The sequence below is a fragment of the Alligator sinensis genome, unplaced genomic scaffold, assembly GCF_000455745.1.
Source record: "Alligator sinensis unplaced genomic scaffold, ASM45574v1 scaffold1222_1, whole genome shotgun sequence".
Lineage (NCBI taxonomy): Eukaryota > Metazoa > Chordata > Crocodylia > Alligatoridae > Alligator > Alligator sinensis.
In genome coordinates, this window is record NW_005842620.1 from 76,280 (window position 1) to 91,482 (window position 15,203).

Consider the following 15,203-nt stretch of genomic DNA (forward strand, 5'->3'; position numbering starts at 1 on the left):
GTGCTGCAGTGCAAGCATGTGTACAAATGGCCATTTATTTTTTTCTAAGCTTCTAAGTTGCATAGCTGTTGCTTAATACACAACATAGAATCTAGTTAATTTCTGAATTGTTGTTAAAAGATTTGAAAAGTGATGTGAAATAGAAGCAATTATGAAGATACTGTTATCTTTAGCCATTTTAAAAATCAGTAAATAAGTATAGGTGGTCTCTTCAAATTTGTGTAGAAACTATTTTATCAGATTCACTTTTAGTAGCGATTTGCCTTGTGAATTCTTTCAGACTACCATACACAGGGTGCATCTACACGTGCCGATTTAAAGGTGCATTAGCCATTTTTAAGGTACATTAATGGTGTGGGTCTATATGTGCACACCCTTAATGCGCCTTAAAACGGCGATTTTAGGCAAGCAGATATCAAGGTGTCTCTATCATTCTTGTCTAACCAACCTCATCTCCTTTTACGATCTGGTGACTCGCCACCTGGATAACGGAGAAGGGGTGGATATTGTATACCTTGACTTCCAAAAAGACTTTGAACTTGTATTCCACAATGTTCTCGTGAGAAAATTCGAAGATAGCGGGCTTAACTGCGAGATGGTTAGGTGGGTATGAACATGAGCATCAGATCGCCAACAGGGGGGGAGGTGTCCTTCAGCAGCTGATCGCTGAGCCCACAGCCACCAGTGGCAAAACTGGAAGTGCACTTCCACCACCACTTTCGGTTTCACAGCTGGCGCTTCCAGGGAGTGCACGGCCAATCTCAGGCGGTGCATGTGCACCTGTGTGCACCCCCTCTGCATCGCCAATGGGTACAAAGCTGGCTGCAGGGTAGGACTCAGAATCCTAATGAACGGATCAGTGTCACCTTGGCAAGAAGCAGGTAGCAGTGTCCCACAGGAGTCAGTGCTTGGTCCTGTACTTTTCAACATCTTCATCAGTGATTTGGATGAGGGGGTGAAGAGCTTACTGCTCAAGTTTGCAGATGACGCCAAGTTATGGGGAAGCATGATCACGCTTGAAGATAGGCTACATATACAGGTGGATCTAAACAGGCTAGCAAGTTGGGCGAGTCAGAACCAGATGAAGTTCAACATCAAGAAATGTAAAGTGCTCCACCTAGGGATGAACAATCCCTTGCACACCTACAGGCTTGGCAATGCCAGCCTGACCAGAACTATGAATGAAAGAAACCTGAGGGTATTAATAAACCACAGCATGAATATGAGCTGGCAATGTGACACTGTTGCCAGCACGGCAAATAATACTCTGGCATGCATCAATCGATGCATCTCCAGCAAGACCAAGGAGGTGATTCTTCCACTCTACTCAGCATTGGTGAGACTCCAACTGGAGTACTGTATCCAGTTCTGGGCATAACACTTTAACAAGGATGTGGTACAACTTGAGAGAGAGAGTCCAGAGAAGGATCACTCGTATAATTAGAGGTTGCACAGCAAGCCATACGAGGAAAAGCATATGGCCCTACCAAGCGTTGACCCTGAGATGGTGCAGAGTCACTTGGAAGAACTGGATGCGTTTAAGTCAGCAGGCCCGGATGAGCTCCATCTGGGGGTACTGAAGGCACTGGCTGATGTCACTGCCCAGCCACTGACAAGAATATTTGAGCAGTCATGGCACACGGGCCAGGTCCCAGAGGACTGGAAAAGGGCCAATGTGGTCCCTATTTTCAAGAAGGGGAGGAAGGAGGATCCAGGCAACTATAAGGGGTCCCACAGGGCTCTGTCCTTGGACCGATGCACTTCAATGTCTTCATCAGTGACTTGGACGAGGGAGTGAAGTGTACTCTGTCCAAGTTTGCAGATGATACAAAACTGTTGGGAGAAGGACACACTGGAGGGCAGGGAACAACTACAGGCAGACCTGGACAGGTTGGACATATGGGAAGAATACAATAGAATGCAATTTAACAAGGAGAAATGCAAAGTTCTGTACCTAGGGAGGAAAAATGTCCAGCACACCTACCGCCTAGAAAATTACCTGCTCAGTAGCACGGAAGCAGAAAGGGACCTCGGAGTCCTAGTGGACTCCAAGATGAACATGAGTCGTCGGTGTGACGAAGTCATCAGAAAAGCTAATGGCACTTTATCGTGCATCAGCAGATGCATGACGAACAGAACCAAGGAGGTGATACTTCCCCTCTATCGGGCGCTGGTCAGACCGCAGTTGGAGTACTGCGTGCAGTTTTGGGCGCCGCACTTCAAGACGGATGTGGATAACCTGGAGAGGGTCCAGAGAAGGGCCACTTGTATGGGTAAGGGCTTGCAGGCCAAGCCCTACAAGGAGAGACTAGGGCACCTGGACCTCTTCAGACTCCGCAAGAGAAGGTTGAGAGGTGACTTTGTGGCTGCCTATAAATTCAGAGCAGAGAAGGGAATTGGTGAGACTCTACTCACCAAGGTGCCCCTGGGGGGTCACAAGAAATAATGGCCATAAGCTAGCAGAGAGCAGATTTAGACTGGACATTAAGGAAGTATTTCTTCACAGTTAGAGTGGCCAAAATCTGGAATAGGCTCCCAAGGGAGGTAGTGCTCTCCCTTACCCTGGGGGTCTTCAAAAGATAGGCATCTAGCTGGGGTCATCTGAACCCAGCACTCTTTACTGCCTATGCAGGGGATATGCAGGGGATCGGACTCGATGATTTATTGAGGTCCTTTCCGGCCCTAACATCTATGAATTTATGAAAAGCTGAGGGACCTGGGACTCTTTAGCCTGAAAAAGAAGGGTGAGAGGGGCTTGGTAGCAGTTTACCGCTACGTCATGGGAGTACATCAGGGGCTTGGCAAACAACTGTTCACCAGGGCACCCTTGGGAAGAACCAGAAGTAATGGCCACAAATTCCTAGAAAACCATTTCAGGTTCAACATTAGGAAAAACTTCATCACAGTTAGGGTGTCCAGACTGTGGAATAAGCTCCCTCCAGAGTTGATGCAATCACCTACCCTGGAAATCCTCAAAAGGAAGCTGGATAGTCATCTTGCAGGGATCACCTGACCCCACCTGCCTTTCCTGCCTGGTGCAGGGGCTGGACCCAAAGATCTTCCGAGGTCCCTTCCAGCCTTACAATCTATGAAATTTAGGCACAAATAATTACAAGTGCCTTAATGCACACGTAGATGCGCTAAGGTGCATAAACCCTGTATGTCAACTGAACTGCCACTAAGTTTAGTCCCAAGTAGGTCCACACACCCTGTTAATGTGCCTTTAGTGTGCACATGTAGGACGTGCACCTAAATTACCTTAATGTGCATTAAAGTTTAGGTGCACATAAAAACACACGTAGACACACTCGTAGAGTACTGTTTGGTAATGGCCCCCAGAGTAGCAAGGTAAATTCGCTCATGCAGAGCCCTCTGCTATTGTAGCTAGACTATTTCTGGAACAAGAACTGCTTCTTAAAATGAGTTTTGATCTCTATCATACACTATGCAGACATACCCTTGGACAAAGGGCAATTTCTCTCCAACCTAGTCTACCCTGCCTCTGCTGAGCCCAAGTAGTATGGAGGAAGAAGCAGTCTGAGTGGCTAGTACAGGGGACAAGGACCAGATCTTGGAGGAGCAGACACAGAAGGAGTAGAGTGGGACCAGGGAGTGAAGGGGATAGGGAAACAGGACAAGAATCCTGTTGGGATAACATAGGGAGACGGACATGGACCCAGCATTAGGATGAAGAGTGAGATCAGAAGTTACCTTTTATGCTGTATAAAAGGCTACTAAATATGAGACCTGGGATACAGATAAGTTAAATTTGCCCTAGGGCACTTTCATATTGCTAGTCTTCACATTTTACGCAAAATATTGAGGTACTTGACTAAAACTTTGTATCAAGTCAAAATTCCCTTGTATTTTCAAGAAGGCTGTAAGAATGACTTTGAAGTTTAGTTCTGAGTTTTTAATTAACATGTAAACTACATAGCAGCTTACCATTTCAACAACTTCCACCTCAGCATTCAATCGAAGATGATACAAAAACATCTGAAGATCCTTTTTCATTTGAATACTGTTGTCATCCATCTGGGCTACAGTGAAAATACGCATTTTACATTTTCTCCAAACCTACACAAAAGGGAAATAATGTTATATAACAATGAATAAATTCCATTTGCTCCTCTTGCTCATCACTCTTCAAGAGAGTTAAGCATATAAGAACTTATTATTTTGAAAGATGGTCAAATATGCAGATATTTCCTTCTGTCTACAAGTTAGGCACCTACTTAATTTACGATTTCACGGAAACCGTGAAATCCAGAGTTGTCTGAAAAAAAACCCAAAAACAAAAAAAAAAAACCCCACACCAACGAAAAAACTTAATAAAAATAAGATTCTGGCTCCCCGGGGGGAGGCTCTCCACTAATCAACACTGAGGGGCAAGGCTTCATGAAGGGCAGCCAGCAGTCAAGATGGCAGGGTCCTCTCATCTCCCACCCCCCTCAGGGTCTCTCTGCCAATCAACGCTGAAGGGCGAGGCCACTGCAAAATGACCATGGAATTAGAACTGAGAGTCAATCAACCTGCAAAAAATGCTGTTTCCCGGCAATTTAGGTAGGCCCCTACTTATAGTGGGGACATTTGAGAGACCAGACTGGGTAACAGAATGACTGAATTACCTGACTAAAAAAAATAGAAGCAAGTCTCAAGCTTTGTTCATGCAGTAGGTGAATATAAAATTCTGCCCCTAGCATTCACTGGCTGTACATTTTTCTAACAAGAGTTCCTCCCTAGAACATCTGCCGTACCTTGTGCTGTCGAATCAGGAAAGGAAGCAACATCAGCATCCCGCCATCATGAACAATCCACCACACATCTATGTTCCCTTCAGAAAAGCGCTCTTGATTTGCTGGAAACAAATCAATGTTTTTGGCAACCAGCAGAGCTTGCTGTGCTGCTGTCGTTTCACGTACAGTGTCTGTAGAGAAAACAAACAACCACAAAATAGGATATACAACAGTGTGAATGAAAATTGGGAGTCCTTTAAGGTAAGTTTATACACAGGCTAACATTTCTTAACTGAAAAATGGGCATTGTTTAAATCACGAGCTTAAAGTTTCGGCTTTTACATCCATACTTAATAAATGGGGGGGATTTGGGTTTTTTGTTTTTTTTAAAGGAGTGCAGAGTAAAAACAAGTTCTCATGGACCTCAACTGAATCACTTTTAAATTACTATTTTGAAATCTCTCAGCCATAAAAGAACTAATAGATAGATTAGATACCTGGAAAAATGAATGTAAGATCTATGCATCTCAGAGTTGCATAGCATCACTAAATAGCATTAATGCAATATAATAGCGCTAAAGTGATGTAGCTGTAAAGGCCCAGGAAATATATAAGATCCAATGGCAAATTTATTTACACGTGGAGTTTTATGCACACTATTGCTCTATTTGCTACTTAGCTCAAGCTGCACCTGCTTTTTTTTCCCCCCCTCAGACCTGAGGAAGAATACTTTATGCTCAAAAGATCATCTAAAAAATCTTTCCCAATGATGTTGGTCTGATGAAAGATATCTCCCAAAATATCCTTGCCTCTTGCATACATGGTTAATTTTAGTAGAAATATAGAAAACTAAAGCAGTATATACCAACAAAGTTTCTCCATGAAAATGGATTATCTGTGAGCTTCCATGACTGTGGCCATGCCATCAGGACTGTATTATGCTTCATCCCTCCGAGACCAGCAGACTGAATTAAATGGGAGACTCCATCTCTCAAACTTGGAGACACCACAATCTGGCAGAATCCCTTTGTTTTTTCTATTGCCATTAAGGATTTAACATTCTATAAAAATAAGAAAGGGAGGATTACACATGGAGATACCTTTAATTATGAATACAACAAGGAATCACTGTATTAAGAACTAACATGATACGCTGTAAATTATCTGACTTCCGGAAACAGTTCCTTAATCCTGCAACCCAATAAACAAAAAAGGCACTGTGATATGCGATAAAATATTAAATTATGTTGTCCTTAATCCCCACTATGAATAGAGGAGAAGTAGCACAGTGTTTGAGAACTCTGCCTAACTCAGAGATATACTGTGTTGAAACCCAGAGGCATTCCGGCCTGGGTTTTAACTCTGGCACTTACCGTAAGAAAATTATCATGCGTCCACTCAGCTGCAGATTTGACTTTGGCTCTAGACAGCTGCAAACTCATCAACAAGACCTGGCACATGATGTGTGCTTGACTCTGACCAGTTCCCCGCAAAGAGGAGGAAGTCTGGAAATACCATGTCTAGGTGGCCAAAATCAAAACAAGAAATTGGCCAACTACAAGAAGAAAATTTTGCTTGAGAACAGAGGAACAAGCAGTAGCAAGACTTACTCCCACCTAAGAATGAAAAAGATTACCCAAGACTGGAAAATTCCAGTGGAGTTTAATCATATATGGCAAGCGGAAGCAGGCTTATTAATGTGCATTAAAGGGAATGGCTTAAGCTAATTATATGCTAAGAAACTTGGTAAAGAGAAGGTATATAGGAAAAGGAATTGGAACCCCGCCTGGAACACTTCTGAAGACCAGAGGAGATGCAGTCATCCATCTAAGATTCTACCCTACACAGAACTCAGATGTAGGAGCTGGGAGCCCCAGACAAGACCTCCTGGCCTGATCAACCAGTAGCATCGTGTTCATTATATCTGAGGGTGGTGAGCATGTTGTATTGCTTTTGACTAACTAGTGTTAGAATTGTAATTGCTAAGGTTGTTCTGCTCTTGACTTAGAACTGTAACTGTTAGGATTCAATTCATTTGCTTAAGACATGGTTGTCCTTAACTATAGTCTCTATACCTGGTAAAGAGACCCAGAGCCTCACTGAACATAACCATTGGGAATGCTTTGCACTATTATTACTGGCCATTATTAGTGTAACCTTGTTGACTCATGAAGGTGTGTGGGGTGGTACTGGATCCCTAGCTGTTTTAAATGGGGTGGTAGGAGATAAGCACCTTTGAAGAAAGTGCCTGAAGTCAAGTGCTCAAGAAACATCTTGAACACTGACAGTTTGACAACCTTTTAACCAGGGTCTGACCTTCTGAGAAAAAGGTCACTGAGAAACTACAACAAAATGAATGGTTCCAAGGAAAGAACAGAACACTACACTGATGCTCTCCTATCTGATATGGAGAGCATATCTTAGCTGGTTATTCTTGGGTCTGTCAGCAGGTTTTCATGCCACCCATTCCGTTGACTTGTCTGCAGATGGCAGGATGGATGGCAAGGAGCTTACAATGGGTGCCTCTAGTCTGATCTTTCTGAAAGAATCCACAATAGCTGTACTTGTCCCACTGCCCATGGGATCTCTCTAGGAGAATGCAAGCATTATACCATCACTTCTTTCTCTACATGATTTTGTTTTAAATGCAATAAAAAAAATCTCAGAACAAATTAAGTTTTTATACAATATATAAAATCAACTATATACAAATTGCAGATTTCTGTCACAATAATAAAATGGGAAAAGAAAGAAAAAAAAAGAGGACGAAAGAGGGAGGAACAGAGTCAGAAAAATGGGAAGTAGGTAAAGGACTAATATTTTAATTAACAAAATAATCTAAGAATTCTTTCCAAATTGCATTTAAAAGTTTAAAGTTGTTACACCTGCTAAACATGACACTTCATAGATACCAGCTGTGCCAAATATCCAATTACCAGTGGGCGCACATGTCTCACAAGATAACCACTCTCTCTCCAATCTTTCAGGTATAATTCTCAAAGGGAATTTACAAAGCACCTTTCGCAGATGAGCTTATGAACTTAACTTCATCAGTCTACTGGATACAGAAAATCATGGACGAAGCAGACAGTGGATTTATGGCACATTATAGCCTGCCTACAATCTGATACCCCAGGTAACCTCTCTACATTTCACCAGGTCATCCCCCCCCCTCCACAAAATGTCTCACACCTATTGTCTATCCTCACTGCTATGGATTTCCATTTTCACAGACCTGCATTTTTACATAATGGCTTCTATCCTCACCCAAGAGAACACAAAACAACTGTAAACTCTCCCTCTGCCTGAAGATGGGTGTTTGTACCCAAAAGCTCGTGAAGAACAATTTTTCCAACTATTTAAGTTGGTCTAATAAAAATATATCACATTTACCAAAAGAGCCTTATCTGCTTAGAGGTGGAATAGATTAAGCCTTAAGACCAAACTGGTCAGGCTCGAGGGCAGTGGTATGGTGAAAAAGATGCTGAATTGGCAAGAAATAGCACTGCATTTCATGACTGGACCAGGCAACACTTCCTCCAGTAGCTGGAAATAGAACTCTACTCCTCCAAACCTCACATACTGGGAATTAGCAAATCCCTAACAGCAAACCACAAGTGGAAACAGCAATGAGAGGGGGAAAGGGCATATCAAAGGGATGTTTGTTCAATGGATATACGTACCAATTGGTGATAAAAACAAAGTGAAAAACTAGATGCAAAGATACTGCCAAGGAAAGTGTTTTATATACTATTTGTACAAAGATATGGTTGACTGCTTTTTTGTTGCATTTTCCCCAAACTAATGCTGTGATCCCTGCTTTCCTATTAATACAGTTTTGTTTTGGACACTGATTTGGTGCTTGTGAGATGAAGTATTGCCAGACTGGGGCCCTAGGGAAAATATTTAGGTTGTGTGGGGACACAAGCCAGTGTATTTTCAAAGTATAAAAATACACACACATGTATATTTGAACCCTGTCAGGGGTTCCCAGACTTTGAATGACATTGAGTATAAACCTTGTAATTAACTAGCACCTGATGAGGAGGTACTTATTTTGTCATATCTGCCCTGACTCAGTTCCCCAAGTCTTTCCATAGCCTGTTCTCAGTTGTTTTGCCTCCTTGTGTCAATAAATTTAATCATCTGAGGAAACACATTTAGGTCTAATTCTTTTGCACACTCCCGATGGCCTCTGATTTCCTTTCCATTTCTCCCAGGGCCAGGCTACACATAGCAGTCATCCTTGGTGCTCTAATGGACTGACCAGCACACAAGCAACAAAACTGAGTGCAACAGACAAACTGAAAACAGGTTTGGGCAAGCAGTATATTGCCTTGGCCTGTGGCAAGGTCCCAATTAAGTAGCATAATGCCTGGCTGTACAGCAGACCCTGAATGATTCATATATTCAATTAGGGACAAGTCTGCCCAGGTGTTTGCCACAGCTGTCATTTTGAACCAGACCCTTTCCCCACTCAGCTGGAATTCAGGAGCAGTTCTGCACAGCTGAGCAGAGAAGTGGAGGCTTTTGAAATAAGTGATTCTGCACCGCCCATTTGCTGTGGCTCTGTATACCCAGGTTACTTCACAAACCCTCCTCTTTTTAGGAGGGTAAGAAACCTAACCACACAAAGAATATGGCTCCACTTATGCTAGGGGTCATTGTAAAGGGAAGGAGCAAACCGCAACCATGCATATGGGTTAAACTTCTACTGGAAGAATCACTGGTCTCCTAGTAGAAATTGCCAGCATACAGGCAGTCACTGTTTCTTATGAAGGAAACATGTCTCAACTGTCAAAAGTCTTCTACCACAACACCTGGAAGATCCTTCTTATGAGACACTCTCTCACTAGAGTGAACACCTGTACACTTGACAACTTTGTGATCAGAAGTAGTCATTGGGCAGCAGTCTTCCCCAGACCACAGTGACCCCGGTGCATGGAAGGAGTCAAGCTGCTGCTCTCAGCCCTCCCCAGACTGGGGTGACCTAGCCTGGGAAAGGTGTCAGGAGCAGTTGGGGGGGGGGGGGGGGGGGCAGGGGTGGATATCTGAAACGTTTGTATGTTCCCTCGCTTGGGTAGAGCTGAACACCTGTTCATGGCCATCAACAGCTGGGGAATAAGCCACCACACTGCAAAAAATCACAACAGGAGCCAATTTGTGGAAGATGAACTGCTCCAAGATGAAAATTTCTTTTCTTCAGCCTTGGGTCCTCTGCAGAGATACTACCTCACCAGGCTGAGAAACACTGCACAAGGATAACAGAGTACTAGATCCCAGTAACGTTTCAAAACGAAAAACAAAAAAAAACCAAACCTCATTAAACTGAATGGATTAAATTAATTTAAAAGCTACAATTATTCTTAGCTTGAGAGATCTATTCAGTTTTATGTAGTTTTCAAACAAACTTTTTAAATATGTATTTGTTGTTTTGCTTGAAAAGCTCCACCGAACGAAAGATTTATGGATTACCAGGGTACCTATAATTGATAATTATATTTCTCTCTGTGAGGTTATTCTGGACTTCTATTTTAGGTTCCTAGTGTTGCTTCAGTTAGAAGAAAACCAAAAGGAAAGAAAAAAGGAGAAAAAAAAAATCAAATTAACCATGTGCTATAATGATTTTGAAGTCAGTTCTTTAGACTGTTTTTTTATGAAAACTCGGTTTCAATTATAAAACCATAACAGTGATTAAGGAAAAAAACCAGATAAATCAAAGAATAAAAAACCACCAGAGGCCCACCTGCAGTGAAGTTCAATGACTAATGATCACTTGCTTGGAAATTCAATTTATTCCTTTCAAGTGAGACATGAATTAATCATTCAGTACAGCTACAGAGGAACAGGAAGAATGCCAGATGAACTTGCATTTAGCTGCAGGAGGTACCAATCTCTCCTGAAGTCTAACACTAGGATACTATATACAGATATCCAGACTGCAGTGCTCATTAGAAGTAACTTGATGCCTTTGCAGTACATTACAACTTCCTGGACTACTTTAATCAGTATAGAATTGACAGCTAATTCTCACTGGGGCCAGATGAGCATTATTAAAAAGAATAAGAACAACTGCAAAACACCACAACATGTGATGCACATAAGTCACCAACAATCAAGCAGCTCTTAGCTTTTTTGTGGTGCTTTGTTTGACACCAGAGTTAGAGGGGCAATCTACCGCTTACTGAATGTTAAATCCAAATGAAGTAAGCCCTCTACTTAGGAAAGCTTGTGCTGTACGTCTGTGATCTAGTTAGTCTATAAAAGGTGCAGATTTACCCTGCCTTCTGCCTGACTTCACACTAACATGGTTAACTACCTCTCTCAAATCTTGCTTTGAAAGGACAAGTCTCTTTCATTCTAGCGCTTGGCATCATTTTGTTGGCATAAGTAGTCCAGGACCTGGTCCTACATGGCCAGCTGACGATATGCCCAGGACAGAGGAGGATTCACTGAGCACATTAACCATGATTGGTTCTTACTTGACTCAGGCCAAACCACAGCATTTCTGACAGTCTCCAGAAGATAATGAACAATTGCTCCCGACTCAGCCACACCCTGAATCATACTTCGCAGTTCCTTATTTGGCCACCTCTCTTGTCTAATTACATACACGAGGCCTTTACATGCAAAATATGATGCTTTTAAGGCAGCAAGGCCACCTTAGTTTAACTGCACTCAACTAGTGCAATAACACAATTTGAGGAGGAAGACCCACCCATCTTGTGTTTTAACAAATTTTCAGAGGCTTTGGCAAGTTGGAATAACATCATGCCTGTACGTTTAAGCCCACTTACATGCCCAATTGGTGGAAAAGAAACTGGCCCCAAGAGTGCTTCTTCTATAGGTATCTGGCAAATGCAAATCTCGTAACTAAGGTTAGATTACCAATATGTTAACATTGATCTGAAATTAGGGCTCTAACTGAGCAATGAATAAAGTATTATCAAGAAACTTAAGCCAAGCAGAGAATCATAAAGTTTATAAGTATGTAGGGCCGTGTCCAGACAAGCGCAGATGTGCAGTATGTAGTGCCACAGACCTGTCTGCGGCACCACAAACCACATGTACAGAAGTTCCCCGTACTGCTACCTCGCAGTGTGGGGTTTTTTTGATCCTGGGGTCTCCCAGGGTCAAATATTCATGCCAAAAATGCTCATGCACACTGCCCCAAAACAGAGTCTGGTCAGCCAGAGCCATGCTCTTGCTGCTGGCCAGGTTCCCAGCTACAGGAGTGCCATGGCTGCAGCTCCCTGAGGCTCCCAGGATGCCAGGTAAGGCTCCCCCCTACCATGGCCAGGATAACCTGCAGAGGGCACATGCCATGGGCATTCCCTGAGGACAAGCAGCAGCAGCACAAGGCGTGCCACTGCTACGTGTCCCTGGGGAAACAAACATTCATAACTGTGTGGACGCAGCCCAGGAGGCCATCCAGTCTATAGAATGCACACAACCTTTGCAATATACATGTCACTATAGCAGACAAAAATTAAGTACTAGGTTCTGTTGTGTCTGTAAAGACTATATAAACTTCTGTGGCATTCTGAAAGTGTTGGGGGGGGGGGGTTGTTTTTAATTAAAGAATTTAAAACTTTGTATGACATGTTTCATGAAGCACCCTACTATATAAATGTCCTTTATTACAGTTTTTGCTTAGATGTGTATTCCATGTGCATGGCAGGAGGTGAGACTGAGATCGTGCATTAGATCCCACTGCACCTTATCAATGGTGCAGGGGGAGCGCGGGATCACAATGTGGGCTGAAGGGCTCATAGTGGAGGCAGCAGAGAGAACGCTGTCCTTGCTGTGAACCTCGTAAGCTGCAGGTCCTGCAGCTAAGAAGGTCGCAGGTCAGGGGGAGCATTCTCCCTGCTGCAAGCCCCAAAGCTGACAACACTGCAACCATTGTGATCCTTATCAGCTGTGGGACTGGTAGTGAGTGGTGTACCCCTGTGGCTGGGCACCCCTCAGTTGATGGACTGGGCTCCCAGCCACAGGGGAGCACTTGGCCACTTAATCAATTAATGGCATGATTAAAATAAGCTACAAAAAGTTTTTGCACATTTCTGCAGAAAAACTTTGTAGGTTATTGTTTGTTTTATCAAGCCATTAATTGGTTAAACGTGTAGCTGGGTTGCAATGCAAGGAGTGATTACTTGGTTAATAACAAGAAGTTAAGTGTAATACATAGAAGGGCCTATATGGACTATAAGCCCCAAAACAATATTGGTATTGCAAACTGTCTTTTACATACCTCTTCAGCTTTTTGAACTTCTACACATTTATCCAAGTATATTCCTTGAAGGACAGATCCTACAATGGTCAATCCTTTACCAGCCTTCAGCTGAGAAGTGAAAGAAAGCAATCTAGGGTGCTTAACCAGCTGTTCCGAATCCAAATTCAACAAAACTAAGACTTGAGGCCTGTGGTATAAAAAAAGTGTCAGGAAAAGAACCAGAAAATTAGCATAAACACAAAAATTAGCATGAAAACATTTGCATGCTTGGGAGTCTACTTAACACATGCAGAGGTAAAGCAAAAACAATCATGGCCTGCTCACAGCCTCGGCATCATTTTTGTGGTGAGCCCCCCCCTCCCCCACATCTCCCCTTAGCCCCACACTAATTGGCAGAGGGGCCCTAGAAGCCTCACTGCTAATTGGTGGAGAAGGCAGGGGCCACACAGAAGGCATCCCTCTCTGCTAATTAGCAGTGGAGAGGAGGGGGCAGACACCATCTTGGCTGCTCCCCTTCATACTGCAACCCTGTTCATGACCCTTGCCCCCCACTCACAGAGCCCGGGCTGTCAGCAGCTACCCAGAACCTGGGCCAGCTGCAAACATCTGCTGCCTCTCCACCCAGGCTCTGGCCCCAGCTGCCTTCCAGCCCCAGCCCCGAGGAGGCAGCACATAACAGCAATGCCTCCCGCTGTGCTGCCCTCGCCACTTCTGCAAACCAGTGTTGGAACCTGGTACAGCAGGGCACAGTGGGTGGGGAGCAGAAAGCTGCCTGCTCCCAGTTCCCTGCTGCCCTGCCACACTTCCCCTGCAGGTGGGGGCAGCAGCAAGGGGCACAATCCTGCACTGCTGCCCACGCTGCTCCCATGCACACAGGGGAAGTGTGACAGGGCAGCAGGGAACTCAGAGCGGCAGGCAGCTTTCTGAGCCCCCCGCTGTGCCCTGCTGCGGGTTCCAACACTCCTTTGCAGAAGCGGCGAGGGCAGCACAGTGAGGAGCACTGCCGGTATGTGCTGCCTCCCTGGAGCCCAGGGCCGGGTCTGGGGTGGAGAGGCAGCAGGTGTTTGCAGCTGGCCCAGGTTCTGGGTAGCTGCTGATAGCTGTAGAGCCCAGGCTGCTCCCAGCAGGGCTTGCAGCATCTCAGGTGCCTGCTGGCAGCAGCCCAGGCTCCCAGCTGGCACCAACTACCCAGAGCTAGGGCCGGCTTGTAGCTGGGAAACTACTAACAGCTGCTGCCTCCCCAGCCACAACGTGTGCCAAGGAAAATGGCCTCACTTGCCCCGCTCAGCATGTGCGCCAGGGGTTGCCGACCCCTGATCTAGAGTAAGGTTAGTAACAAATATCTTAAAATTCTCCACTATATAGAAGTTTGACTCTGCCTGATCACTTAAATTAACTCATTTTGTGTTTCGCATCGCACCTGAAAAGATTTATTTTACAGCTATCAAACTATTAAAAAACCATGATTGCAATTAGTTGCGTGATTAAAAAAAGAGTTGCAATTAATCATGATTTTAAAAATCACACAGCTAAAAACTCAAAATTATGCACTAAAAAATTAAAAGACATAAAATCATGCAAGACCTCTGTATGGTTGGGGGGGGAGTGTAGGGTGTGTGCGTGTGTGGCAGGGGATTTGTGAAGGTGTGGGGGGCTGTGGGTATGCGTGCGAGTTTGGAGCCCAAGGAAGTGGGGGGGGCCCCCTGCATACTCTCATAGGACGTGGGGTACTGTGGGTCAGGATCGAGAGGCAGCAGCAGGGCTGGGGGGCTGTGGCTTAGGTGTGAGGGGCAGACACACAGCACCCAGAAGCTAAGTCTGTGGAGGGGGAGGGGCAGATCAAGGCCCCCACAGCAAGGAAGGGAGTGGGGCAAGGTCAGGGACAGGGCAGGATGTGCAACTGAGCCACAGGAGACTCGTCCAGGAGCGTGGGTGGGAAGGGATACGGCTCCCCATTGCTGTGCGCACCCCCAGGGGAGGCATGGGGGGCATGCGCACCCCCAATTTGTGCATGGGGCAGAGGCGGGCTGCCTGCTGCAGGCTGGAGTGCTACACCCTGTTGCCTTTACTCCAGAAGCCATGGTGGCCAAGCAGCATGTTGTGCCTCCTGCAGCCAGGCAGGTGAGGGGGGCACAGCATGGCCAGCATGCAACTCCCAGGGCAGAGGCAGCAGGGTGCAGAGCCCTAGCCTGCAGCAGGCAGCCCGCCTCCGCCCTGCACACACACACACC

At 44.8% G+C, this 15,203-nt stretch overlaps 1 protein-coding gene across 5 annotated transcripts in view; it reads right to left on the reverse strand.

Annotated features, from left to right (window-relative positions):
• Positions 1-15,203, reverse strand: part of LOC102379377 (solute carrier family 12 member 7) — a 109,378-nt gene that overhangs the window by 22,862 nt on the left and 71,313 nt on the right. For all 5 annotated transcript variants that reach the window (XR_003096155.1, XM_025215079.1, XM_025215077.1 and 2 more), the window contains exons 17-20: positions 12,991-13,159; positions 5,602-5,797; positions 4,758-4,927; positions 3,946-4,077 (exon numbers count right to left, since the gene is read on the reverse strand). Coding sequence is in view for 4 of the 5 variants with exons in the window: in XM_025215079.1 (XP_025070864.1) it covers positions 3,946-4,077; positions 4,758-4,927; positions 5,602-5,797; positions 12,991-13,159 (667 nt within the window). In the remaining variant the exon portion in view is untranslated. The remainder of the gene's footprint in view (positions 1-3,945; positions 4,078-4,757; positions 4,928-5,601; positions 5,798-12,990; positions 13,160-15,203) is intronic.